Source organism: Sturnus vulgaris, chromosome 6 (genome assembly GCF_052056855.1).
Source record: "Sturnus vulgaris isolate bStuVul1 chromosome 6, bStuVul1.hap1, whole genome shotgun sequence".
Classification (NCBI taxonomy): Eukaryota; Metazoa; Chordata; class Aves; order Passeriformes; family Sturnidae; genus Sturnus; species Sturnus vulgaris.
The window spans coordinates 14625234-14652481 of record NC_142248.1 but is presented as its reverse complement, the minus strand read 5'-3'; the positions used below and the strand labels follow the sequence as shown (position 1 = coordinate 14652481).

At 46.7% G+C, this 27248-nt stretch overlaps 1 protein-coding gene across 1 annotated transcript in view; it reads left to right on the top strand.

Annotated features, from left to right (window-relative positions):
• The first annotated feature begins 4760 nt into the window (after nucleotides 1-4760).
• The window catches only part of GALNT16 (polypeptide N-acetylgalactosaminyltransferase 16), a 73854-nt gene continuing 51366 nt past the window's right edge, over nucleotides 4761-27248 (top strand). The window contains exon 1 of the mRNA XM_088167102.1: nucleotides 4761-5027. Coding sequence (XP_088023228.1) covers nucleotides 4824-5027 — 204 coding nt within the window. The 5' untranslated portion in view covers nucleotides 4761-4823. The remainder of the gene's footprint in view (nucleotides 5028-27248) is intronic.

Here is a 27248-nt window from a genome sequence, read left to right as displayed (position 1 = left end):
GGCATCCACCATCTGTACCCATTCTGACTGGGCCTCAGAATAAATTAAGCCACTCCTAGGACTACAATTTATCTGATTGGCCTTTTTATGGTGCCTGAGGCAGTAAAGGGCTGGAGACTACTTGAACAGTGTCTAGCTCTAGGCAGGGCATGATCCAGACCTGTTGCACTTTTGGTGCATCTTGTGGTTTCCCAGTGGTATCTGGAGCCACGGATGTGGACTGTGATATATGACCTGAGGCACAGCAATATGGATTTTCAGAAGCCCACATGCACACCCGTGCCCTCTGACCAGTATAAGAAAGCTTTTTCAACAAGGAGAGTACTTCAGGCAGTGTAGAAATTTGGCCAATGTAGATGAGTCATGAAGATAACATTTTTATTTTTCTTTTCAACAGCTGTGTGGTGGAGGATGATGGCACACACTATCATCTTGGCATTACAGTATGGATGAACAAGTGTCAGAGGTTTTATAGGGGTAAGATCTGGCTCTGGATGAAGAGCATGGGGAGATGTCATGGTCAGACTGTCAGAAGTGGCCCTCATCCACAGGGCAAGAACTTCAGCTCTTTCTGCCAATTGAAACAAATACTTGCCCTTCTCCCTCTTTCTTGAATTGAAATAAGGGATGAGCTATGAGTCCTCTCCCTTCAGTCGCTTTCACCCACTCCTACCAAACTCTCCCTGACCTTCCACACCAGTGTCCCTGCTTGGGAAAATAATAGGAGCTTCACCAGAAAGGGTGAGTGTCCAGCCTGGGGGTGGGCCAGAGGAAGCAGTCACTGGGTGGCAGCAAGTTCAGAGAAAGCCATCCTAAAATGTCTCGCCTCCTTTACACCCTGCTCTGCCCATGGAGGAGGAGTTCTCTAAAGAGTGATCTTTTGTGAAAAATCCCTGAAAAGTCCCTGAACTGAAGGTACTCTTCCCTAGATGCAAGGTGGAGCTCAGCTCCTGGCTGGCTGTGGGCAAGCAGAGCTGCTTCCCTCTGGGCAAATCTTCTCATCCCATCTCATCATCATAACGTGCTACTCTCATTTCTCTCTGGAGCATGACCTGCTTCAGCCCCTGAACTCTAATGCTAATTTTCTTCAAATGTTCTTAGCTAAACTCTGGATGAATTTACTCAAACAGTTTCCAGAGTCCAGACAGACCTTCTGTTCATGTTTCAGATGGCACTTCCTTGCCTGGAGGCCACAAATATAGCAGACCTGGTTTCTCAGATCAGAGTACTGCTAAGAAAAAACTTTTTGGTGTTCTCCAGATGTTTCGTAGTTGAAAGCTCAGCCATGTTTTAAGTCAGATGACTGCAAAAACACGCACTGTGTCTCACCATAACTATAAAGCAACCACACTTCATTTTTTCTGAAGACAAATCTGGACGATGCTTTTCTTTTCCCCTGCAATAACAATCATCTCAATTTTATCTGGTCAATTTGAAACACCAGGTCTGTTCTCCTATATGATGTAACCTCATCTGTCAGCCAAAGACAAAACTGGCTTCTCAAGAGCACCTTTTAATATTCATGGCATTAGGAGATCTCTTTTTTTGAAGGTGATGCTGGTTAGGGCCTTGGTGTTTATAAAAAAAAATAAGATTCTCAAACCCCCCACAAAATTCTCCTTGTAGCTGGTTATATTCCTGTTTTTGTTCTGTATCTTTATTATTCTCCAAATACTTAGTTTATGCTTATCCTAAAAAACAGCTGCCTGGGTTGCCACAAGCTCCCTTATTCCAAAGTTTGTCACAAAATGAGAAAAAATTTAACATCTCTATGATGGAACTGAAAAAGAACAAATGTGGTGATAAGATCCCATAATTCTGCTGTAGGGTTTGAATAATCTTGGTTTGTTTAGTTTATTATATTATGTTTCTCAGGTCACTTGTCTTAAGGCATTTATTGATGCTTTTGCAAAGATCAGCACTGAAGTATTTATTATCACTGTTACTATTCATTGTGTGTCTGCATTGCCAGTTGTGTGGCATAGAGATCTCCATACCAGACGGCTCCTGGTATTCTTTTCTCTGATGGGCTGGTGCTAATATCTGCATGCAGCACTGCAGCTTACACTATAGCTATACCTGAACTGAACAATTTATATTGTCAGAGATCCTTGTAGAATATAAGGTTAGAATGTCATCTTTGAAAAGAAAGATGACATTCAGGAGCAAAGCTCAGTGGTCAGAGATTAAGTCATTGCAAGTTCTGGCTGCAGAAAATGGAACCTTCAGTACCAATAGCTCGGACCTGCAAGCTAGTAATCCTACAGTGAGGTATCTGAGCCCTGGAGATGAAACTTTGCTGCAGAGACACTTTCAAAGCATGTGGAAGCCTAGTGCTGTGTAAGTAAATTCACAGCCTTTTCTGCTGGAGCTGTGCTGAAGGTCTTGTCCCTTTCAGGTCAGCTAGCTCTAGTGCCCCACCCAGCACCTCCTAACACTCTTCAGCTCAAAGAGGTCCCAAAGCTTGGGCAACATAAATAAAGCATCTCTGCATATCTAGTTTGTATGTGCTGAACTGGATCTGCTGGCATGGTGAGCTGCTCGGCCACCAGCTCTGAGGGTGGCTAATCGATGCTTTCACTGTGCCCTTCACTGTGATTGTGGGCTAGAGCTGATCTTCCCTACCCAGCACTCTGAACGTGACTCCTCAGGAACACATCCTGCTTTCTACTGCTGATTCCTGCAGGAAGAGGGGACTAAAGACAACTACCCCCTAGGAGAAAGATCTCTTGACCTGGCTTCTGTCTGGGGCTCTGCTGAAGCTTGCCTACAGAGCACTCTGCTCATTTCTGGCTCTTCCCTACATGCCATCCCTTGAGAGGCAATGGTGATTGCATGGCAGCTTATAGGGTGTGCTAGCGGAGTGGGGAGGCAACACAGGAAGAAAATGAATGGCTGCAGTGGAAAAGGGAAGCAAGTGTGCTTGGAAAAGCAGGAGAAGGCAATCTGTTAAGTTCAAGTCTTGGGGCAGAGGATTTTCTCCTGTTTCACACAAAAGTCTCTACTGCTGTTTGTGATTTGCTTTTCTGTGGTGAATCCTACCAAACAGTGAGAAAAGACTAAGAAGGAATCAAGCATAGTCTGGTATGATCTGCACAGTGGTGAAAGAGAAGGCACTCTGCCTGGCTTTTCTGACACATGGATATGAACACATTTTTCTCCCTGTCTTCCTCTTTTCTGAATCTTTGGTACAGCTCCTCTGCCTCTCTTCATGTTCCTCTGCAGTCCAGGCAGCTGCTGCATCCCAACCCATGCAGGAGAGCAGATGCTCTTTTTCCAGTAAGACTGTGAAAGAGATTAAAAACAGTGGGAGCCCAGCCTCCACAGGATGTGGACGGGACAGCTTAGACTAATTATGTTTTTGTTGATCCCTTGGAAAACTTTGGTTTTACCTTAAATGTCTCAAACTTCTCCTTGCCACCGACTATGACTAGTCAGTCTGGGAAGCTGTGTGTGGTTGACAGGTCATTGGGGAAAGTACCTGGGAGGATGTGAGATGCTTTCTAACATTTTCTACATCAGGCATGTGATGTGCTTTGTAGGGAGGTCGATGTGGAGCCATATGCAGCCCTGGGAGGTGATGGTCCTAGAAACAGCATTCTGCCCTGAGTGCCCACGGAATGAGTCTGACGAATGAATTTTGTACTGTGCTGTACTTCAGGAAACAAGCAGTGTGTAGGTAAATCTCAAAGGGCAATTTAGCAGAGCAGGTTGCAATTTCACTTAGAGGAATTTGGTCAGGAGGAAAGTAGGGCAAAAAGTTATTTAGAAGCCCTGATGACATTTTCTGTACTGTAATGCAAAGACTCTAATCCCCTCATTGGGTCCCTTGGAAGCACACACATTTTCTTTCTAGAGCCGTTATCAGCTGCTTTGGAGCCACCTTTGTTTTCTAAACATTTGTTTTCCCTGTAAGTTTTCTCGGTACCTCCACCTGCTCTCGCAAACCTTAAAGCTGCAGTTGCACAGCAGCTGCACTGTGCCTAAATGTCACAAGCTGCATGCTCTGCTGTTTAAGCTGCACACAGGACTGGATTCAGTGAGCCTTTTACTGCTACAGCTTTAGCGGTGCCCTGTAATGTAGAATTGTATCATCATTGCCTCTCCACTGCCATGCTGGTCCTCCCGCAGGGCTTGAAAGGCCTCGAGGCTGTGGTGCTGGCCCAGGCACCCCGTGCTTGTGCCAGTGTGCGACTGTTGCGTGTGGCAGCGATGGGAGCGGGTGCTCGGGCAGCCCCACTGTCAGCCCGAGAGCCTTGCTCCCGTCAACCACCACAGCTTCAGTAGGAGATCAGTGGGCTCATCTCCATGGAGTGGGTGCCCAGATCCCGCATGCCATGGGATGCCACGGTGTATTCGCTGGCCGCCTGCCTTACGGGCACGACTCTGGCAGTAGAGATACGAGTCCCAGCGGGGCAGCGGTGCAGGAGGGCAGCTGCTGTGCTGCCCCCGTCCCAGCAGCCACGTCCTGGGGCTGAGCCCGTGTCACCCGCTGCCCCCACGGGGGCCGTGCCGCCCCGTCCCCGCCGCACGCCGAGCGCATCCCGGTGGGGAGCCGGCCCCGCTCCCCGCGCCGGCCAGGCCGGCAGGAGGAGGAGCAGGAGGAGGCGCGGAGCCCTCCGCCCCCTGCGGCGGAGCGGGCGAGGCGTTAGGACCCGGCGGCGGCGGCTGGGCGGTGCGGGGCCGGGGCCGGGGCCGGGCCGGGGCCGGAGCGGTGCGGGGGAGCCGCGCCGCCGCCGCAGCCTCCTCCTCTCCTCTTCTTCCTCCCGCAGCCGCCCCTGCCCGTCGAGGCAGCGCTCCCAGGCTCCTCCGGGGCGCTCGGCATGAGGAGGATCAGGGCTAATGCCATCGCCATCCTGACCGTCGCCTGGATCTTGGGCACTTTCTACTACTTATGGCAGGACAACAAGCCGCGCTCGGCGGCTGCCGGCAGGTCCGCCGGAGGCGGTAGCGGCGGCGCCCGGAGCGGGCAGAGGGCGGCCGGCAGGCTGGAGCTGCGCCGGGAGGAGAGGACCATCCCCCTCATCGTGAGTGAGCGGCGGCCGGCAGCATCCCGTCCTGCCGCGCCGGGGAGGATGCTCGGGGCGGGAGCCGCGGCGGGCGCGGGGTGCGCCGGCCGAGGGCTGCGCTCTGCCTTCGGGTTGCTTTCTGTTTATTTTAGCATTCGTGCTTGTCACCATGGCAGCCGCTACAATCGGGGAGCAGGGTGGGCACTCTCGGGGGAATAGAGTAATGCCGTGGGTAAAGTGTTTGCGAGTTGTCTCCCCGCCGCTCTCAGCCCGGGCTCTGCTCCTCCGGCTGAGAGTCGGCTGCCCTTGGCCGGGGAAAAAGGCGGGTGAAACAGCTGGAAGGGTTTTGGTTCGCGTGCAGAAGGTGCGCACATACAGTTATGTACACACACACGCGTGTATGTGATCACAGTGCTTTCCCGTCAGGACCGTGACCTCTCACAAGCCCTTCCTCCGGCCAGCGGGCTCCGAGCATCGGGCCGGGGGGATGTGAGTGACTGTACAGCTGGTACCAGCCTCTGCCTCGGCCCCCTCGCTTGGCTGCCAGATGGGGACCTGGGCGCCTCTTGGGACTTTTGTCTCTTTTAAGCCAGAGGCAGCGGTCTGAGTCGGGCTCAGGCTAGGGTTTGGGCAGGGAGATGGCGGGAGCCCCCAGGGCTCCGTTCCTAACCCGAGGAATGGTACCAGTGCCCTGATGTGCTATCTCAGTTTTGTTGAAAGCCTCACACTCTGCCCTCCTTGGGTATCTGTGGGCTCCTGACTTGATGATGAGGACCTTTCTGCTCTGTCTGTGGGGTTGATTTGTCCTCCCTTCAGCCTGTATAATAGCATCAGTAAAGGTCTCCCAACTCTAGGCAATAGCTTCATAAAATATAAATCAGCCCCTGGAGCAAGAAGTGGCCCAGCAATACCATTCCCAGGAGTGATCCAGCTGAAGCTGTTCGGGAACTGCACTGTGTGTCACTCTTTGGCTGGGAATCCATTTGTCAGCTGGTTATGCACACATGGAAGCGAACAAAAGCAGCAGCCTGGGCAGAGTCGGAGCAGGGGCCAGGCGCCAGGCCAGGGCTGCCCGCTTCCCTCCTTGGCTGACACTGGGATTTTTTGGCCTGTGTCTCGTGTTTTCTTCACCTGTAAATCGGGGATGGGAAGTGTGTATATAGGTATTTGGGAAGCCCCGTGAATGTTTGGAAAATGCTGTCAGAGCAGTCCCAGCCCTCAGGCAGCAGGGTGGAAACTCTTTAGCTGAACCCCTTGGCCACTGCTGGTAGCTGCTAAAACTCAAAAGTTAAGGCTGAGGCTCTTGGGCAGAGCACTTCTGTTATTTGCTGCTCACTAGGGCTGGGGGCTGCCAACACTTCAGGCTGCTCTGCTGTGGAGCAGGACTGTGGAAATGAGTACGATGAGGAGCTCTGTGCGAGTGCTGTTATTGCTGTAGCCCTTTGGGTGCACTGAGAAATGCTCTTAGGCTGGCCAGGGCTGAGATGAACAAACAGAGGATTTGGAGCACTCCTGCTTTTTTGATTCCACCTTAGTGGCAGAGGAAGCTGCCCCTGAGCCTCTGATTTCTTGTGTGAGCTTGAACATGCTGCTCTAGCAGTTTTATTTCTCTGTTCCCCCACTTATCCCTTCTGGATTTTTATAGCATTTACTTTACTCCTTCTCAGAGGGCTTGTGAGGTTACATGAATCCATATCATTTGCCAAGCACCTTAAAATCCTTGTGAGGAGGATGCTGTGGCAGTGCCACGTTGTTATATTGCTGCTGTTTGCAAGGACCAGTATGTGCTCATGGTTAACCACGAAGACTCTCCTTACAAGGTACAGTGCCGTGCAACAGCTACTCCAAATCTGGTCCTGCTCTCAAAACCGTGTAAATCATTCCAGCTCTGCTCCATGCCTGAAATCCCTTAGGCAAAGAAAAATAATCATCCTTTGCATCTCAAGTCCCTCTGTAACTGGGGTCCCAGGATGTGCCAGCCCTCTCAGTAGGGCTCTCAGTAGCAGCTGAGATGAAGGAGGACCCTCTCCTGATGCGCCTGGCAGTGGGGCATGGTGGAGATTTCACATCCTGACCTGCCATGAGGTATTTTCATAGAGAAGGGAAACAGGAAGGGTTTGTGGTGTTTGGGCTTTCCCTCATGCATGCAGGTTTCCCAAGGGTTTGGTGGACTGCTGTGAGAGGCAAGGTGGTAAAATGCAGTATGTGCACTCCTGTAACTATGCAGTGCAATGGCTGTGGGGAGCCTAACAGGCTTAGCAGTGATGTGCACAACGAGCTGTCCCAGCCTTGTCCTCTGCCTGTGCTGCTGGGGCAGAAGCAGGGAAGCAACTGCGTGTGGGCACGGGGCAGGAAGGTTGGTGGAGGTCTGGGGACAGCAGTGTCCCTCAGGGCATGGCATCTAGCAGGGTCTGAGCAGTGGGTCTTGTGGTCTGAGCTGTGTGTGAGCCTGAGGGCTGTTCAGGCTGGGGCAGCAGCTGTGCAGACAGTCCTCAGCATGCCGCTGGCTTTGTTCCCCAGCACAGCCCACCACCCTCTCCCAGCCAGCACGGGAAATGTGCCAGTTCTATTGCCCTGCTGGAGAAATAAGAAATCTAGAGAAGCAGCTGTCCTTTGACAGCGCAGAGCCCTCAACCCTGAGTTCCTTCCCCTCAAAGTCAGATTATTTGACTTAATGTACGGTGGCAGTCATGTATAAGGGGAGGCGTGCCTGTGCTGTGCGTGCTTCTCTGTCCCTTGGCTTTCTGCACAGCCACTGAGACAAGCTGCCCATTTTGATCCAGCTTCTGGTTTCCACTGCTCTGCATGAGTGATGGTGTTGGAGTTCAGGTTTGGGCTCATCTGCAAATAAGGGTGACTCATGTGACTTATGGGTCTCTGGAAAAATATTTTTTCAGTTTTCTAAAACTGGCTGCTTTTCTGTCTGGGAAAAAGAAAAAAGAAAGATTGGATGAGTGAGTCCAAGAGTTCTGCTCTTGCATCTATGCTGTGGCATTTCAAATCCAGAGCAAGTGAAGGTGTATTGCATGGGTTTAAAAACTGAAGTGCTGTCTAGACTTGTGTTTTTTGTCTTTATTCCCACTTAATGTGAAGAATAAAAATCACCTCAGGTAAACACTGTAGTCGATGGCAAGTCTCAGCTTGAAACTGTTTTTTGTTTGTTGACCTCATATTTATTAGCACAACTTTAAACTTAAGATCTGCATGTCTGATTCCTGGAGTCAGCAGGGAAATCTTTGAATATTTAAGCTGGGGCATGGAGCTGTTAGAGATCAGTGTCCCAGAAACAGCTCGTGCATTAATAGTGATCCTACAGATATCTGCTTTATATATAGAAGTCTTGACGTGTGGCCTCTCTGCAATAGGCTCTTCACAAACAGTCTCTACAGATGCTTGTAATGAAAATTCAGGTATTGGCAAATGGCAGGGCTCACTTGGTGATGTGACAAGTCCCTGTATGCTTCTCCTTCCACTTACCACCGAGGGTAGAAACACAAATACTACACTCTTAGAAATGCATTTTTTCTCTGGAGCACAGCATAGTTTCATATAGATTAGAAGGAGCCCTAAGACCTCTGACAGTTGGTTTGTGTGTTTTTCGAAGATGAGCTTCTTCCCTGGAAGCTCTTTTCTGTCTCTTCCAGGCAAAAGGTTGTCTCCTGTCTCCAGGAAATTTCCAAAGGCCAGAAGCTGTGCTATGTGTCTTTGGAAGGGCTTTGGCGTCATTCCTGCACTATGTACAGGTGGTTAATTGTTCACCACATGCCGCATATCTGCTTTAGTATGGCAGTGATGAGCAGAGCCCAGGGCTCTGTTCTTGCCTGTCTACAGACTGCAGCATGGGAAGCTCGCCCAGGGCTCGTGTCCCAGGGAAGAGAGCGAGGCCATTGCTGCAGTGTGGGCAAAGCTTGTTAGTGAGAGGGAGGGTTGGTAGGCAGATTTTGAATCAGAAATTTTTCTGTTGGCTGACTGTGAGCTGAAGGTGGGAGTATTTGCTCCTATTCCCTAGTCAAAAGCAGATGTGAGGCTGCCCACAGGGTTCTCCAGCTTGCTGACTTCTCTGGGGTGCCAGGGAAGCAGCAACATGCCTGGAAGTTGGAGACAAAAGTATCGTTATTTAAACGCTCTGAATTGTGTTAGGCTGATGCCCTGTTGGTTTTTGGAGCAGGTATGATGCCTGTTATCTTTGTCAATTGCTCTTTGGAGCCGGTATGTTGTCTTTTGTCTTCGTCCTGCCAACTTTAGTGACCTGTGTAGCTGCGCTGTGAGCCCACAGGAGCCAGTCTGGCAGCGGAGAGGCCCTGCATTGTAATGCTGGCTCAGGTTGCCTGGGCTCAGCCCCTGGCTGCTCCCTACCTCTGTGCTCAGCCGTGTAAAATGAGCACTGGGGAGATGAGATCAAGGCATCCTTTCTCCTTGTAGCAAAGGGTTTCTAAATGCTCTGCAAACATCACGGAACTGCGTGTCACCTGCCTGTGGTGAGACTGCAAGCAGGAGACTCCACTGGGATGCTTTGCTCAGAGCAGGTGGTGTGTGTAGGCAAAGAACAAGTTGGCGAGGAAAGATGTCAATTGTTTAATTCCCACACCTTGTTTAGTCAGAAAATAGGCAGTGGCTGGGCTTTATCTGCTTCTCTGAATTACCAGAGTGACACTTTTAGCCATGCTTTTATTTGCCACCAAGTAAGACCACCCCGATGTATGCTCTTCAGACCATGGAACACCTAGTTAACAGCATGCTCTGCTGCTTTATTTTTGTGTTGCCTTTGGCTCCTGGGTATCTGAATCCCACAGAGAAGGTGCTGGCTGATGTTCACTGTGCATTCATGAATGATTTTATTCTCATCCCTTCATCACATTTCCTCTATGTGCAGCTTCCAGAGAATGCTGTTTTCCTCACAACTGGGATAAGCTGCAACTTATATGGTTTGTGAAATGATTCTTTTTTTCAGGGACCTGTGTCCCATGAGGCTCCTGCAAGTGTGCTTGCCTGGAGGCAGGTCTTGTAGCCTCAGGCACGTAACTCTGGAAACTGAGGTAGATCCTAAATAAATAGAAAAGCCCAACGAACACAACCATAGGGGGATCAGCACTATTTCTTTGCATTGGCATATTGTCAGGCTTAATTTCATGACCTGCTGTGGTATGGAGAGAAAAGGCCTAATTGTAGGAGAATAGTTTGTAAGGATAGTGTAGAAGGAAATTTTCCTCAATGAATTACAGCTGCACTGATTGCTGAGAAGTGGACACAGCCTTGCCTGCCCTATGAGGTGAGGTTATAAAAGAGTGGGGCAGCTGGTCGAAAGAAATTTGCAGTTGGAGTTTGAGAACCAGAGTCTGCTGCAGTTTGGGATGGAGTGTGCTGGCTGTGCTGTGAGGAAGAAGGGACAGATAAGGTAAGAAGATGCTGTGTGAGGGACAGATAGGGTTAGGCAGCCAGGTAAGGGACAGGTTGGGGTTTAGCTGGTCATGCAGAGAGGAGAGAAGGAGTCATTGCTGTGTGGAGCTGCCTGACAGAAGATATGAAGAGTTTTTAATAAAAGACTGGTGTTGGTGCTAGTTGTGTCCATCTTGACATAATTACTACATAATTACTACACCTAATTTTTAATGAGGTGCCACAATTAATTTCAGCAGATTCCTTACCATTTTACTTATAGCAGGTTGGTCCTTCTTGAGTCTCCTGCCTTTTGGAGAAAGGACCAGACATATGGCTCTTTAGGTTTCTTTCTGCTCTTATGTGGAGTGTCTGTGTTTGAGTTTACACACATGTGGACAGAGCATGGGAGGCTCTGTGATCTCCCCAGGGCTGTGGTGCTGCCACCATGGCTGCAGGAGCTCGAGGCCAGGAAGGTATGGTGAGCAACCTAGTGAAGTTGCCACATTCAACAGCTCACAAAATGCTCCTGTTTTCTTAAAACATCTCCCTTTGACGTTAAAGGAAAAGTGGAGAAAACTTAATCTTCTACCAGCCTACAAAGCAGCTCCCCTCCCTGTGGCTCTGCAGATATCTGGGGTGTTGGAAATGAGAAGGAAAAGAAGCTGCAGGTGAAGGTGCCCCTGCCAGTTGCTGAGTTTGTCTGTGCTATTCAGCCTGGCCCATTCCACTGCTGAAATCCAGCAACTGCCTGGCTCTTCCCAGCACTTGTATGGCCTCTGATCTTCCCAGTTTGTGTCAGGATGGAGGACACAGCCCTTAACGTTTGGGTTTTTGTGACAGCCATTCCTGCTGTGGCCAGACCCTTGCAATACTGATTTTTAAATTTTTTTTTTATTTTTTGGATCTCTGTGCCATGTCTTTTATGGCACATGGAGCCTGTGCCAGCTCCCTGGGAAAGGATGACTTGGTAACTTTTTCTCTAAGGATATTATTGCAGGAGGAAGATTCAGTGATAGCTTGATGGTCTAATATTTTATTTACAGTGTTTATGTTTTAAAAATGTGGGAATGGCTGCTGTTTGTCTAAATGGCAGAAAATGATTTTATGTTTAATTTATCCCAGTGGCTCTTGTGATGCATTAAAAATAAAATAAATTGTTCACAATGGTAATGTTAATAAAATCCAGTGGCCAGCACTGGCCTTAATTGTTAATCAAAATGATGCTGTAGCTGCAGTGAGGGAGCTGGGGCAAGGGGAGTGTGGTGGTCTGGGCAGCCTGGGACAATATGTGGAAGTGATGGGAGGGCCAGTGCAGTGCTCCTGAACATGATTTATTTTACTAGAGCCTTTTCATTAAATCAGTGGGTGAAGCAGTTGCAAGTTTTAGCAAGCTGAAGCATTCTTTACTATGCAGCTGCTTCCTCAGATAGATCTTTGCATATACAAAACTGTCCTAAGATTTAAAAACTAAAAATTTATCAGTGTTGCTGGAAACAGAAAGCTTTGATAGATATCTCAGATTGCTGTTTGCCATGATGAAACTTCGTCCAGAGACTTCATCCCAATGCAGGCAGGTTGAAAGTCACTTAAAAGGGAAGTGGAGAAGATGTTTTGTTTCAGGGGCACTGAACTGGGACCGCCCATTTTGGAGCACTGAAAACTGACTGAATTATTCCTGTTAGAAGAGCACACAGAGGCAATGAAACAGAGATAAGTGTGCTGGGGATGAAGCACATGGGACAGCGAGGGACCCTGGCTCAGCTGTGCATTGCCTCATTTCTGCAGGGGAAGCCCTCCCCAGAGTGGGACCTCTTGAGGTTCCTTGGTTCCCTGTAGAATGCCAGCTGGTTGTTCCTATTCCATGTCACCCCATTGCGAATCCCAGGACCTTGCTTTGTCTTGTTTTGGTTGTGTATGCTGCTCTCATGTGCTGTTCCAGCCCTGCCTGCCAGCTCCTGCAGTAGGCTTGTGGGCTCTTTGGGGCTGTCCTGTCAGCTGTCCCTGCTGGCTCTCTGTCCAGTGCCAAGAGCAGAGGCCGTGATCCACATCCCATACTGCTGCATTAAGGTAAAGACTGAACCACAGTGAGAGCCGTGGAGTGGGAGTTGAGCTGCCTTACTGACTGAGCTGAACTCCTCCTCCTTACAGGCTCTTCATATGCCTCGGTTTCCCCAAAGTCTAAAATGAAAATTTTATCTACTTCACAGGGCTTTTGGGCAACTTAGCTTGCAAGTTTTGCAAAGGGCTGGAGACGAGAGAGATAACCTTAGCAAAATATTTGGTTGAGTTCTTTATATACCCTCTGAACAAGGAGCAGGATTAGCAGAAATGTAGCAGGTCAGGGCCAATCTACTGCAAGAGGAAGGTGTTAGAGACAGCAGGTGCCTTTAACAGTGCTCTATGTACTGAACAATAGGACTTGTTAGAAAAGGCTGTGTATTACCTGCTGCTGTATTTTGCTGTGTCTTTACAAGCACATATTCTTGCAACTAATAAAAGTGATGAAGGACTGGAGGTGGACTGTCTGCTTCAGGTTTCCATGTCCCAGGTATGCTTGGGGCTGTGGAGACAGTAAGATATATGGCAATACAATTAAAACAAAATCAAAAACAAAGTAAAAAAGAATGAAGTGGTCTCTTGGGCCCTATCTCTGCAGAGAAATTACCAGTGTTGTGATGTGCTTAGAGCATGTGGGTAATTTCTCAGTGTTGGTAGAGACGGGGTTTTTGATAGGCAGCTGCATGCTCCCTTTGACACTACTTTGTTTTGGCTCCTTCAGGGCCGTCGTCCCTGCAGAGACCTGCCTCGGCTCCCTCTGCAGTGCCCCTGCAGGTCTCACAGCACTGTCGGTGTCCCTGTGCATCCCCAGGACGGGAATGAAGCTGCTCCTGGGCTGGGAAGCTGTTTTGGCTGGTGAGATGATGCTTGGTTGGCCATCCTGCCATGGTGGAGCTGGAGGGTTGACATTGCAGTTCAGGCTTCAAGGCTGGGGCACTGCTCTAACTTCTGAATGTTGCAGCATGGTCACTGATGACATTTGGCTAAAGCTGCAGAAAATTATTTGCTTTAACCTCTTATTTTCAATTCTCCCACTTAACAAATTTTTCATCTTGTAAGCTGTAATATGATCTTTTTGAGGAGGCTTTGTTTAACAGTAGCATAGAGAGAAAACACCTGTGCTAAAATCTGTATCAGACATTTTGTGGGCGCGTGAGGAAAAAAAAAAAGGACTATTTTTCTTGCCTTTATTGTTTTGGATAACTGCCCTGAAACAGCTAGGGCTTGGCTGGAAAAGTGCTTCTAACCAATGGAAGCGTCTTCAGAGGTTCTCTGAAAAAAATCTTTCTGCAGGACAAAATTGTAAAAATGATGCTTTCCATCTGCTTGCATGCTGAGTGCCCCGAACAAAGTATTTGGTGCCAGAGAGTGTCATACCCAGTAATACCATACTGTAACTTTATGCCTTTTGATACCAAGTATGCAGTAAAAAGCACAATGAATAAGGGAGAGTGTATAAGAGCTGCAAAAAGCAGTGCAGCTCCTTGGGTCAGTTAGTCTCTGAGTACAGGAATTTGGATACAGTGGCAGTGCAAATGGGAGCCATCACACTACACAACGAAATTGAAACAATTGTGTGCTTCCTGTGTAGTTCCCTGTAGTCTTTTGAAATTGTAAAAAATAATCAAGTATTGGAGTTAAAAACTGTGAATGGTGCAAGCACTCACTGCCAAGTCCTGGTGCATGTAATCATGCTGTGTTTCCCAGGTGCTGTAATATGCATGCTGGTTTTGGTGGATTTTTTTTCTTCTTTGGACCTTTCAGTGACATTTATTCAGATCTGGTCGTGTGGTAGGAATTACCAGCCACCAGGCTGCTGATGGAGTAGACTGTGTTAGTCTCCTACCCTTCTGAAATGTCTCAGTTTGGCTGAACTACCTGTTTTATGCCTTAACATAGAGAACAGCCTCTCACAGTGACCTCTGAGGGGCTGGCAGGAGCACTGACCAACACGTAGGGGCATAACTCTATTTCTGGCCTAGGGATGCTCAGTTGCCATGTCCCTATTGGTGCTTCAGTTGCAGAGCTGCCTCCTCTGCCAGGGGCAGGCTGGGGTGAGCACAGGGGTGTTTCTCTCGTTGCTTGGGTGCAGGGTGATGTTTATGCAGAGCCTGGGCTGGCAGCAGAAGGATTGATGCTCTGCAATGAGGTAACCCTTTTAAAAATTCTGTTGGAGCAAATCTGAATGAACTTGGCATCTGTTTGTATCCTCCCTGTGTTTGGGTAGTCTGAGTCTGGTTGTGCAGTGCCTTGGAATGCCAGATGGCTGTGCCATGCCTGCTAGCTGAGTGGCCCCATGGGACATTTCAGGACATTTCCAGTCTGTGCTGGGAAAACTGGACCACACTGGCTGGGCAGCCCAAAAGAAATTTTGGGAAGGGCTGGGAAATCAGCATTCCATCAGGACTAACTGTGAATCTGTCAGGCCAGGCAATGATGAGATGAGGTCTGGCCTTGGAGAAGCTGCCCAAGCACCTATCAAAACCTGCCTTTGGCCGAGTGTGAAAGGATTTTAAGTGAGCAGTTGGACTGCTGGCTCATACTGGGTCCTTGAACAGACATCAATCTCATGCTACATATTAGGTGAGCTGTGAGGAGGTGGTTAACAGTGAAAGCAAACACTGTCCTTACAGCACAGGGTACAGATTGAGTCACATCAGGTAATAGGAAAAATCTGCTGATCTGCCTGCATCACTCTCCTTTCAGCATTATTAAAAAATATGTGTTGTAAATTATTTACTCTTTAATTTTCTTGGGCCCAATGCCTCACTTTCAGGAAAGACATGTTGGAGTTGAAAGGAAATGTGGTGAGGTGATACAAATCATTGTGTGTGGCAGGGCTAATGTGAAATATAGGTTATGGCTACATTATTCTCTCTGCTGCTGTTCAGCTGTTAATTGTGTACTACTGCCCTGCCCAGTTGGTGCCTTTGCTACCCCTTGTGTCTGTGACTCCAAAGGGCTACCTGGGTGCTTCTGCCACCCCCATGGGTTTGGGTGCATCAGGCATGGCAATGTCATGGCAGTAATGTTCTCTTGCCCATTGCCAGCATCCTTGGGGCAGTGGGTTTCCACATGCACTGAGGAATTGGAGGGGACTTTGTGAGAGACATTTGATGTGTGCAAAGCTGAGCCCTTTAAATCTTGGTGCCCTAGTTAACAGGGATTTAGTCCTTCCAACCTGTCACAGTCCATCTCATTTTTCCCCCTCTTTCCATTTAGTTAGAGGATTAAAATTGTCGCACTGAGCTTAAAGGGGATTGGAATGCTCTGTATTTTATTTCTGCTTTTGCCCAATATCTCCTAAGAGACGTCATCAAGAATGGCCAAGAATGGGTAAACAGGTGTTAACACCACTGCAGGTGCTGAAGAGAAGGTGAGAAAGCTCTCCCTGCCCTGCATTACTGCAGGGTCTGTGCAGGATGCTGTGACCTCCTGAGCTGTCCGGCTGCCCCACACACCGGCATTAGCCTGTGTCTACAGATTGCCTGGAGGCAGGAGCAGGGACTTCTGCACTCAGCTGGGCAGGACCAGCAGCCGCAGGAGGGGAGAGTGGTGATGGAACTGGGTCTATGAAGGGATTCTCTTCCTATTCTTCTGTGCCTCCTGTACCACAGGAGCCGTGTAAGGCTCCCCAGCTCACCTGTGTGCAAGAGCAACTTGCTCCTGCCAGTGGGCTGCGTGTTCAGAAACCCCAGTACACGGTTCTGCACAGTTCCTTCAGCTTAGCTTCAGCAGAATCCAAGATTTTTTTTTTTTAAATATCTTGACTTGTTTCTTGGGGGGACAGGAGGGGAGGGGTGTAGCTGGGTGATGCTGTTCACCATGGAAAGGTACTTTGAAAGTGTTACAAGATTGAAATGCAGGGTGACTATTTGGATTCCCTAGTTCATGTAGCTGTGAATCTAAGAACTTGGGAAATAATGCTGCATGTGGTGTTTATTAAATATCCAGGAAATTGCTAAACTAAGTCTTGTGATAGATCCATAAAGACTAAATTTTGAGCATCCACGATACATCACCACTTTTCTTGTCCAGATTTCTGTTAGTGCTTTTATAATTCTGCTAGAAGTACACTTCCTGCTGCTACATTTAATTTGCTGGCCCTGTCCAGAGCTTAAAATATGGCAAGTATAGCCATATGAAGCATGTTGTTTTGAATTGTTAGACCAATTTGCATCTTTCTGGTCTTGAGTAGGTGGGTTGAACTTCAATGGAAAATATTTCCATTGAGGTCAGAATTTGCTTTAAATTTTTTGTTCAGTATTTTTCTTCCTAAGGCAGATTCTCATATCACTGTTCTATATCTGATAAGGGTAAATTTAGATGCATTTTGATCAGCGCCTGTCAGTTGGGAGCCATACAGGTTCTTTGTGTATGTGAGGGACATGTTCAGGGCCCTTCTGTGAAGGGAGAGTGAAATAGGGAGACTAGTTGAATAATAAACCATTAGGGGCTGCCACAAGCCTGCTTGGAGTTACCAGTTGCCTTGCCATCCTTTTCCAAAGCAATTTGTGTGTAAGAGTTGTGTGGGATCTCTCATTTGTCTTGCTCATATCCAAGACCTCACACAAGGCCTGTACTGCTGGGTGCTTGCTGTTAATCTGCAGATCTCTTTGGCTATCCAGACTGCAGGCTCTTTGGTGCAAGTGTGAACAGAAAAGACAGCTTCTGTCCTGGAGTTAATAACCTCTGTATATGAGTGAGCTAAAGAGCTGGGGATAGAAAGCATTCTTCCCCCCATTCCCCTGATGGAGAGCTGAGATTAAGCCTTGAGCTCTGCTGAAAGGCAACAAAGCAATATTCAGAACTGCTAACCTCTGGTTATTAACTCTGATGAAAATACCAGTGAAGCCAAGACAGCTTGGGTATTAATTGTACACCAACACAGATTCAATGAATTTGCTACTGGATTCCAGTTACTACCCCAGAGACAACTAAAACTGTGTCCTGTAGTTGCTCCTATTGTAACTGGCCATCCCTCATTACATTTTGTATTGATAATATATTTGGACCACCTCCCTACCTCATGTAATTTCTGTGACCAGTGATGGCCTGGCCACCTAAAACCACTTTGGCTCATATTGTATGTCTCCTCAGTGGGCTGGGACACGCTGGGGGAAACAAACTTGGCTTGTGGCTGGAGGGAATGTCTTGGGAACTGCTCTCCAGGATTACCTCAGTTAGCTCAAATGCTAACTTGGGTTTTGGTGTGCATTTCTTTCTACAGGTTCATTTTGTGGGAGAGAAGTAGCATTTGAGAATAAGCTGCTAGGACAGGAGACAGGTTAGAAAAAACTTCTAAATGATGTGTAAATGTTAATCATTAAACCTGTTACCTCGTAGCAACATGACTTCTCATAATGATTAACTGCTTTGCCAGGCTGTACTGGAGTAAATCTCAGTGTTTGCTGCAGTTTCTCCCACCTCAGCCCAACTGCTGAATGGTGTTGAAACACTCCTTAACTGGCTGGAGTGATGAGCAGCACAGCTCCGTGGGGCTGATGGTGCTTCTTCATTCTCAATTCTGCTTTTGAAGACTTAAGTTCTCAATTCAATCAGGGTAAAGTGAGGTTCCCCATGTTACATTGTTTTCAATGCCAAATGGTATTCTTAACCATGTGCTGAAACCAGAATTCCGTGTAATTTGCTCTTCTGAGTGGAAAATACACTGTAATACTTTTAATCACTCTCTCTGTAGAAAAAAAAGAGTGTTTTCATCAGGGAATATGTTCCTGGCGTTTGTAGCATGTACTTGTTTAATGTCTTGCTACCCAGTTCTTTGCACAGATAAAACCAGGAGTGCTGGATGCTGAAATGCTGATGTGCCTGGCTGGTGCAATGTGGCACAAGTTGTCACAGGCACTGCCACCTGACTGGGCATATGGCCTTTTCCCCACAAATTATTAATAGTCAAATGCAAGTACAGCAACATTGTCTGCTTTTGTAGGAACAGAATTTAAGGGTGAGTTTAGCTGATTGTTCTCATTTTCCTTCAGATAGGAGTCTGAATGTCTGCATCCACTGCTGCCACTGCAGACCCAACTTTGAGCCGAGGAGGAGTACTTGGCTAGTTCAGGCTCCAGCAGTCAGGACAGCATTAGCTAGAAGATGAAAAGTTACAAATGGGTGGCCAGGCCTTTACTACTGCTGTTTTGGTGAGTGATATTGAGTAATATTGCCAATAATTCTGTAATGCAGGCAAGGAAAACTTGGCAGTCTGAGTGTGGGGCCCTGGGCTCCAGCCTGTACCTGGGCTGGATAACCCACCCTGTGCAGCACGCTGGAGAGCACCTCTCCTGATCAGGGGGGTGAGGAGTCCTGTTTCTAGGTCAGCAGAAACTGCCACCTCGAGAAAGCTCCTAACACGTGCAAGCAACTCAACATTCTTTGGTTAGTCTGTCCTGTTTGACACAGACCTGCTATTGCTTCTTGAATATCTCCACGTGGTGCTGTTGGGGTAGTGGGAGTGGAACAGAATTGGCTCTTCAGAACTGGGTTTTCAGAATGGCTCTGTACTGTAAACAGAAAAGAGTTCTTTGGACTTACTTGATGGGAAAAAATGGTCAAAATAGACTAAAAGCCTGATAATCGAAAAGAAATACCTTTGCTCCTGAAAAGGGTGAGTAAAAAACCCCCACCTAGGTAGTGGCATTCAGGGTCCCTATAGGTTGTGCTTCCAGAAGAACAATGTGCCATTCTCCTGCCAATTCAGTACCTCCAGCATTACCAAAGAGTGTGTGAAAAACAACTGCACAGGACTGTCTTCAGTGTTAGAGGGCAGCTCAGCTATCTGTGCTTAGGACCCAGTCTGGCAAGGAGGAAGGTATTTATACTGTGCTTTAGTAAGTGATGACCTGAAGGAACTTGTCACTGTGCATTTCTCAAAAACATGTTTTAAAAAAACTATTAGCTTTAATGTAATTGATTTGGTCCATTTCTGAGAGTGTGATGGCAATATTCTCCTTGATTTGCTGAACTAGCTTATCTGAATTGGAGGAACTTGCTTGGTGCTTGCTTGGGATGAGAAAGGTGTATGGAGTGCAAGGACTTTTTTGTCTTTATTGTGTTCTCCTACTATAGAGAAAGTGTGGAAGTATTCCAATATATTTAAAACAATTTAAAAAAATTTAAAATATTTGAATGTTCACTGAAATATAGAGTCTTAATATTGTCTTAAAATAACTGCAGCCTCCCTGCAGGTGCTGACTGCCTCCTGCAGAAATGGCTCCATGGCTTCTAAAGCTTCTGGCTTGCTTTGGCAGGTACAGAAACCATCTGATAGCTCTTCCTTTCCCCTGTCCCATTAAATAGGTTGCCAATATAAAATGCAATAACACAATGCTATGGTTTTGGTCTATATTGAGCCAGATTGGAAGCAGTTTCTGGAACCAGCAGGAAAGATTATCTAAGGATGCTGGGGTTACAGAATAGAATTCAATGTGACTGGTCTGGAGCTGGTTGCCCTTTAAGGATGTGTGGTTTGAGAGGAGAGAATTGCTGTTAGAGAGGCCTGTCTGTTCCTTCAGAGATAATTTAACAGCCTGCCTTCCATTCAGGCAAGGGAAATGCTATCAGTGGGTTTTTTTCCTATTGTATTAAATGACCTGTCTGTATGTCATGGCCTAATTGTGTTACCCCAGAGAGCAGTGGATAGGGGATGATTTTCCTTGAAAGTTTTCTTTGCTGCATTGGAAAGGGACTGCTCCCATCTAATTCACCTGCCAGGCAGCCAGATTTCTCTCTACTGGTCAATAAACAGAAACTGTGATTTTATGCACCAGAAGCTGGGGTACTGGCTGCTATAGTTATGACTTAATTAATAATGTCAGATCAGTTAGGTCTTGGCTATTGTATCAAGCTAAGGCTCTATCTACTAGAGGTGTACAGGTTGAAAGTGAATCCATATATCTACATTAAACAGATTTCTAGTGGCATCTGTTCTGCCCAGTGGTTTTTACAGGGAAAACAGTCCACGGACAATAAGACTGAAACATTTCAATTGGTACTTTCAGTAATAAACATTTTTTGCGTTGACAGGTCATGTGCACTTGACTCTTCAGAAATGTGGTAAGTGTTTAAGCATCTTCTTTTGCAGATCAAGAGCCTGAAGGAGGCTCAGAAAGGTTAAAGTCTTGATTTACACTGATTGCTCAGGCTCCATTGACTTTCTCTTTGAATGTCTTTCCCGCTGGGCATTTAACTGACATCCCCTTCCTTAGAGCTTCAGTGCATGTTTAAATAGTCATGGCTCTTCTGCGGGGAAGGCAGGGGTAGTAAGGAAAATGGAAGTGAATGTACCCTGCTGATGCACAGTGCTTTTCCCCCCGAGGATGATGCCTCTCCTCGTTGGGTACCTTTAGGAGGCAGCATTGAGAGTACTGGGGTCTCTGTTTGCAAGTGGGACACCTTGCAGGGCTGTGAGGTGAAGGCTCCTGTAATGAGTGGCTCAAACGAAGCAGACAGTAATGAGTTGTCCAGGAATAGTTCATTGGCTCCTGCCTGGCAGAGGGAAGAGTGTCACTGTGATTTGTGCTTACCTAGCTATGCAATTGAATTTTATCCTTGAACTTGGCTCGTGGTTCAGACGTAATCCCTCATGTGAGACACGTGCCATTTGCACAGGGCTCTTAATTAGAGGAATTCATCACAAACATGGGCATCTTTCTCTTGTTATTATGGCAGGGGATAGAGATTAGTCACATCCTCAGAAATATGTCTGTTGTTTACTATTTTTATGAAATTGGCAATCCTTGATGTCTGCAGAAAGATGAGGTTCCTTATGGTATTGCTGTGCTACCATTATTATGCCTTTAATTAGTTATTGAACTAGTGACTCTTGAGTTGAGGTAGTTCCACAAGGCTTGTATCTGCTGATCAGCAAATGCTTAAAACTTGCATATTCAAAAATATCTAGATCTGTGGGGATAAAGGGAGAAAATCATGGCATGTTTAAATTTTTAACAGCAGCCCTGTCCTAAAACTCTACAATTTTTCCCCCCCATACTGCTACTAGCAAGGAAGGGATAGAGTGCAACAAAATAATTTGCTGTGATAATTTCAAAATTAACAGCTTGGGTCTGGGTGCATCTTGAATCCTGCTTTTTTTTTTCTGCCCTCCCTCAGGTGGCCAAGGTGTGCTATTTTCATTCAAGAAGCATTCAAAGAAGAGAAAGTCCATTTTCAGTGCAGAGCTCAAGAATTAGAGGTTAAAAATGGCTTATTAGGTTCTTCTGTGTGAAACCTAGCTTCCAGCACCAGGGATTAATTGCTTACCTTCAGGTTTCGAATGGTCTGTGTCTTTCATTGAGAATAAAGGAAGAACATCTTGCAGGCTGCAAAGCACATCAGCCTTATTTGAAATGTTTGCCAGGGGTGCAGCAGGGCCCTCCTAAGCTAGGAACTATTGGACTACTGCAGAACTGATTTTGGTGGGTTTTTTAACCGATAACCTTCATTTATCTCCTTGGGGAAATTTTCTTTTAGCTGGTTTGTCTCCTTTCTTCCTCTCCAGATGGATATCATGGTATTAACAGATGGCAAAGGAGAAACGTTTCCTTCCCTGACTAAAAAGGAAGTGAACGTGTGGAAGCTGTCTCAGACATGAGTTTTGAGCCCTCTTCTAACTTGGCAAAGACTTTGCATGCAACCCTGGAGCCTTGAGGAGCAACACCAGTGTGTCAGGCAGAGGCAGGTGGGGAAGCCACATAGGCAGCTTACAGGGAGGATGCAGTAAGGGTGCTTTGAGAAGGGCAGTGCTGCAGCAGGTGGGCTCACTGTACTGGGCCAAATCCCACTCTGGCACTCACACTATGTTTAAGCTGGTTTTCTCAGCTGCTTCTGTCCTTTAAGCATAAAAGCTAGGTCATGAATGGTATTCCTGGAGAGGAGATAAATATTTGTCCGTGTGTTTAATGAAGACTTGCTCTTCAGTGGCTGCTCTGCACTGCTGGAAGCAGTTAATTAGATAAAACACTGTGGATTTTAGACTAGCAAGGTCTTTTGGGTGAAGGTCTTGGATAGATCTGGAAGTAGATGTTTGAAGCCATTTTGTGCTTTGCAGTTTTCCCTTTAAGCTGAGATGGAGAGGGAGTGTTAATCATTTCTCAAGGGCGCTGAGAGACATGACTGCAGTCTTGTGAACATTGTTGATTGTGTCCTCCAAAAGATCTTGCTGGGACCACACAAATGGCAGAAGGGGTAGACAGCTGTGGTGGCTTGCTGAAAAAGAATATTTGATTTCAGAGCCTGCAGGCAGTCATTACTGCTCCTCTTGCTCTGAGAGGGCACTAATCTTGTCTTTTGCTCTGCAGGTTAGGATGAGCAATTATGCCATTCTGCCAGATTTTGCCAGCTGCTGGTAGGGACACTGCTTGGGAGGTCATGAAATGCAGGAGAAACTGGTCTTACCAAGACATCCTTCCATCTGTCTGCTAATAATGCCTGTATTTCCTTGTCCCTGGGTGCTGCCTCCCCTTTGGCTGTGAGAGAGGCAGAGTCAGTACAGTCCCATACCTGCAGGAGATGTGTGCCCTGCTGGCTCTAGAGATTGAGGCCATCTCCCTCAGTAGCTGGACTGAGAAGACACTGAGAGATGTTAGTTGTACTTGGAAGGACTGTGGGGGGGGTGGACCAGGAGAAGTAAAAGTCAGGTTTTCTCTAACAGATGCTGGCTGTGGACCCTGAGGAAAACTATTTTTGCTCTGTTGACATGATGTTTGTACTCAAGGTTAAAGCACTTGGGTGGAGGTGAAGACACCATTCTGATAATGTTTTGCTTCAGGTGGGTTGATGCAAAGAAAATTCCTATTGTTAGCCTGGTATTAACTGGAGGGTATGAGAGGGATGATGTATGTTACTTGCCTGGTAACATGAAAGTGTGCAGTGAAGGGTAACATGAATTCATTATTAACTAAAAGGAGTTGAGGGAGTTCTTCCCCCTCTTGGTTAAAAACTTACTGCTTCTTACAACTTACCCGGGCTAATGCAGTGCTCTGAGAAGAGATTGGAGGGGTGAATGTGTGTAGGAAAACAGAGGGTGGGGGTGGGTGTTCTATGTATGCTTTTCCCACCTGCTGCTTCCCTACAAAATTCATCAGTCATTTGGAAATTGGTTCTGGCAATATTGTGCTGTATGCTGTAAGAGGAGTCTGTTAGAGGCATATCTGATGGGTGAGGGAGTAGGTGTAAGATGTTCCCAGGTTAGACATGGCTGTTTGCTGGGGCAGTTGCTGCACCTCAGCTTCAGCTGAGCACTGAGTAGAGGACAGGGGGCAAAGGTGCCAGTTGGGCTAGCAGCTCTCAGTTCAGCTCCAAGGACAGCTGGAGCAGCCTTGCTGGAAATATCCTTGCAGTTTGAGCCATTGGCCTAAATGGCTCCATAACTCAGAGAGTTAATATTAACCTGTAGACGAGTCTGACAGCCTCTGACTCAGAGCATCTGAATGACATGGGATGGGAAGAGCTTACAGGGGGCCTGGCAGGATGGATAAAGAAAACTAATTTGGAGGGGAAGTATATTGCAAGTAGCAAGATAGGGCCAACTGTTTTCTTGTGCTTTTCCCCCTGGCTCTAGATTGCAGAGAACAGCAGCTATTTAATATCCCTGTAAACCTTCCTCACTTTCAGATGAGGAAAAAAAGGACAATATTTTTTTAGGAAACCAAAGATAAGACTATATTTACAGTTTCTGAACTGAGTTGTCTGGGAGATTTGTATATGTTATTTGTGTGGGTATATACTGAAAGCCTTGAGGTTCTTGTTGCAGAGACTTTTTCAGTACAGAGGATTTTTATCATCTGTCCTTTTTTTCCAGTTTTGTTCAAAGTAGTAATTCAGATCTATTGTTTCTCCTGCTCTTTGAGTGGTACAAACAGAATACTGGCAAGCCATTTGGACACCTGAACAAAAGCACAAAAGATCAGAATGCCTTCCTGTATTTACCAAAAGAATTTACATACTTGCCTAATAAGATGCCAAGTCTCATCAGTTTGGCTGATGCACTTCCATCAAGCAGAGGTTGTCTTGAATTCCTTTAGTTCAAAAGCCCCAGAGGCATCCTGCAGAAATGAATGGTGGAGCAAGCAGCTCCCAGCTGCCTTTCTTCCTCTCAAGCTTCTCTTGTCTTGGGCGCCTGTAAGCAGGATTGGGGGCATCCAAATGGGATGAGCTGGGGACAAGCCAGGTAACCTTCCTGTGTGAGGGATAGCTTGCTCAAGATGGAATCACTCCACATATATCCTTTGATAAAGTCACCAGTGGCTTGCAGTGGGCAGACCCCTCTTTAGCTGGAGATGACCTCTGAGCCTTGCAGCAGAGGCCCCACCAGCAAAAACTAGTGAAATGCTTTCAACTCCATTGATTAAAACCACAATAAATGAGCATTCACTTGTTATTGCTACTGGAGTTGTAGTACATCCACCCATGAGATTTTAATAGATTTTTTTTTTTTTAGTGTTCCCAAGTTCATCACCCTCCTTGAGATAGGTATCTTTTCTCTTGACACCTATCAGCATGTCTTAGACCTGGCACAGTAGGATTGGAATTGTGAACACTGCTTAATGCAGAGATATAAATTGCTATTTCATTGCCTTCACCACAGTGCATGGTCTGTGTCAATTGTCTCTCTCAAAGGCAGCCATTTCTGAAGCAGTCTTTTTCATACTACAATTTTGCCTTTAGTGAGGAAAATTACTTTTCTGCAGTGAGTAACATGATTTCTTCCCTAATCTGTGACCAAAGATCAGTGAACTTTTGAAAGATACCTTTCTACTGTCCTCTAATGAAATTATTCATTTTCTTGTTCTGCATGACTGACAGATATCTACTAATTCCAGGCCTTTAGTGTTGCAGTGCAAACCTGTGCTGCCTGTGTTTAAGGAATGATAATTAATTTGCAGGAGCTGTACCAGGCAGTTACCCTCTGTAAACTGGCATACAGACATGGGTTGTGTGCAGTCCAAGTGCATCAGCAAGATAGGTGTGCAAAAATTACTCCATTTTATGATGGACATACAAAGGTTTGATGGTGGGAGACAATTTTCTGTTAACTTCACTGGTTTCTAATGAAGTGTGCTGCTAAGCTCTTCTGCTTCACCAGCTTGGGGCACTTTGCAAAATTACCCAAATGTACCAAGTGTTTGACTCTTAAAAAAAAAAATCTTCTGGCAAAATAATATATTCCTTTCTGCTTCTGGAAGGATTCTCCTGTAAGTAGCCTTGATTCTGAACATGACTACAGTTTGTTATATTTGAGGAGTAAATAGCTGGCAGTCAACTTTTTGTCTTTTTCACATTCTTTGGAGCAGCCTTTAAATGGTATGCTGGAAAACAAGCTGTTGTCCAAGCTGTGTGTGGATATGGCAGGCCTGGAAAAGAATCTTATGATAGTTGTTTTAAGCCTTCTATAGATCATTACCAGACCCTGAAATAAACTCTAACATCGAAGGAAAAGTTGGCTTTACATTATTTATGTTGGTCTTGTAAGCAGCTTTTGGCTGAGCTGTTTAGGAAGAAGCTGAAAGTGGATGCTCCTAAGAATCTGATGGGTGTTCTGAGAAAAGTCAATCACAAGAGCTCCCCAAGAGGGAAGAAGTGCAGTGATGTGGTGCTGATCAGCGTGGGAAGGAAGCAACACCATGCTGGGTGCAGGTGTCAGCAATGGCTTTGGTGAATGGAGTGGGCAGAGCCCTGCAATTGTAGAGGTGCTGAGGCAGGAGCTGAGCATCTCCTCTCGGCACCTTGCTCCCAGGGAGGAGGCTCTGCCACATCCACAGCACACTGTGAGGTTTCCTTCTCACATAACTGGGGACTGGCTCTGTGTGCATTGGATAAATGCACTTTTTTTTAGCTTCAAAAAAACCAAAAACAACAAAACAAGCTAAAAAGTACTGTGGTATTGCTATGGTAACAAACATCTAGAAATGCAGGCAGATCTCTCTATTAACTGTAGGCTTGGGCTTTATAGCCTGTCTTGGTGGTTGCATATGCAATCAGAGATAGAAGTGTGCTGTAAAGGGAAACAGCAGCAGGTTTATTATACCTTGGGGTCTTTCCAAGTATGAGACCTACTGCTCCCTCTGCTTGAGGCAGGCTAGGAGCAGTTGCAGGCTGTTGTTGTGTGTCTGTCATTGCCTGTTTGCTACCCATCCAGGCAATGAGAGAGGAGTGGCCAAATGTGTTCTGCAGCACTGGAATATCTGCAGTTGGAGTTTAAGAATACCTTGGGTCTTTCATCAGACATTTGGAGGGCTAAGAGTAGTTGAAGGAAACAGGTATCATTTGCTGCTTCCAGCAGCACGTTCAGTGGCAGCCCTGGGAGAAGGGAAAAGGAATTCAGCTTCTTCCCTAGTGTAGTGCTTGTTTGTGTGTGCAGTAGTTCTGTATTTTGCTTTGTTTTCATTCTTGTTTTCCATTTTTCCACTGTTTTGGGAAGTGTTAAAATCCTACTAGAGGGAAGGTCCCAGTAGCAGAGCACACTGAGTTTCTGGCAGAGATGGAGCAGGTCCTTCTCACAGCATGCCTATGGCATGGGGTTTCTTGGTAGCTTGGATAGCCATTTTCTACTCCACAAGCATCCACTGGAAAATACTGCAGGACTGAGCAATAGATAAGAAGGGAAGGAGCTTCCAGAATGGCGATTAGAGATGTAGGGGACCCTGCTGTAATTATAGAGGCTGATGTTAGAAGAGGAAAAGACCTGTCCTGAGAGGGCCTGGCTTTGAAGAGGAGAAAAGATGTCAAAATGACAAAGACTGAGGGAACTGGATCATCTCTCTGGTGAGGAAATGCTGAGAGACTGGT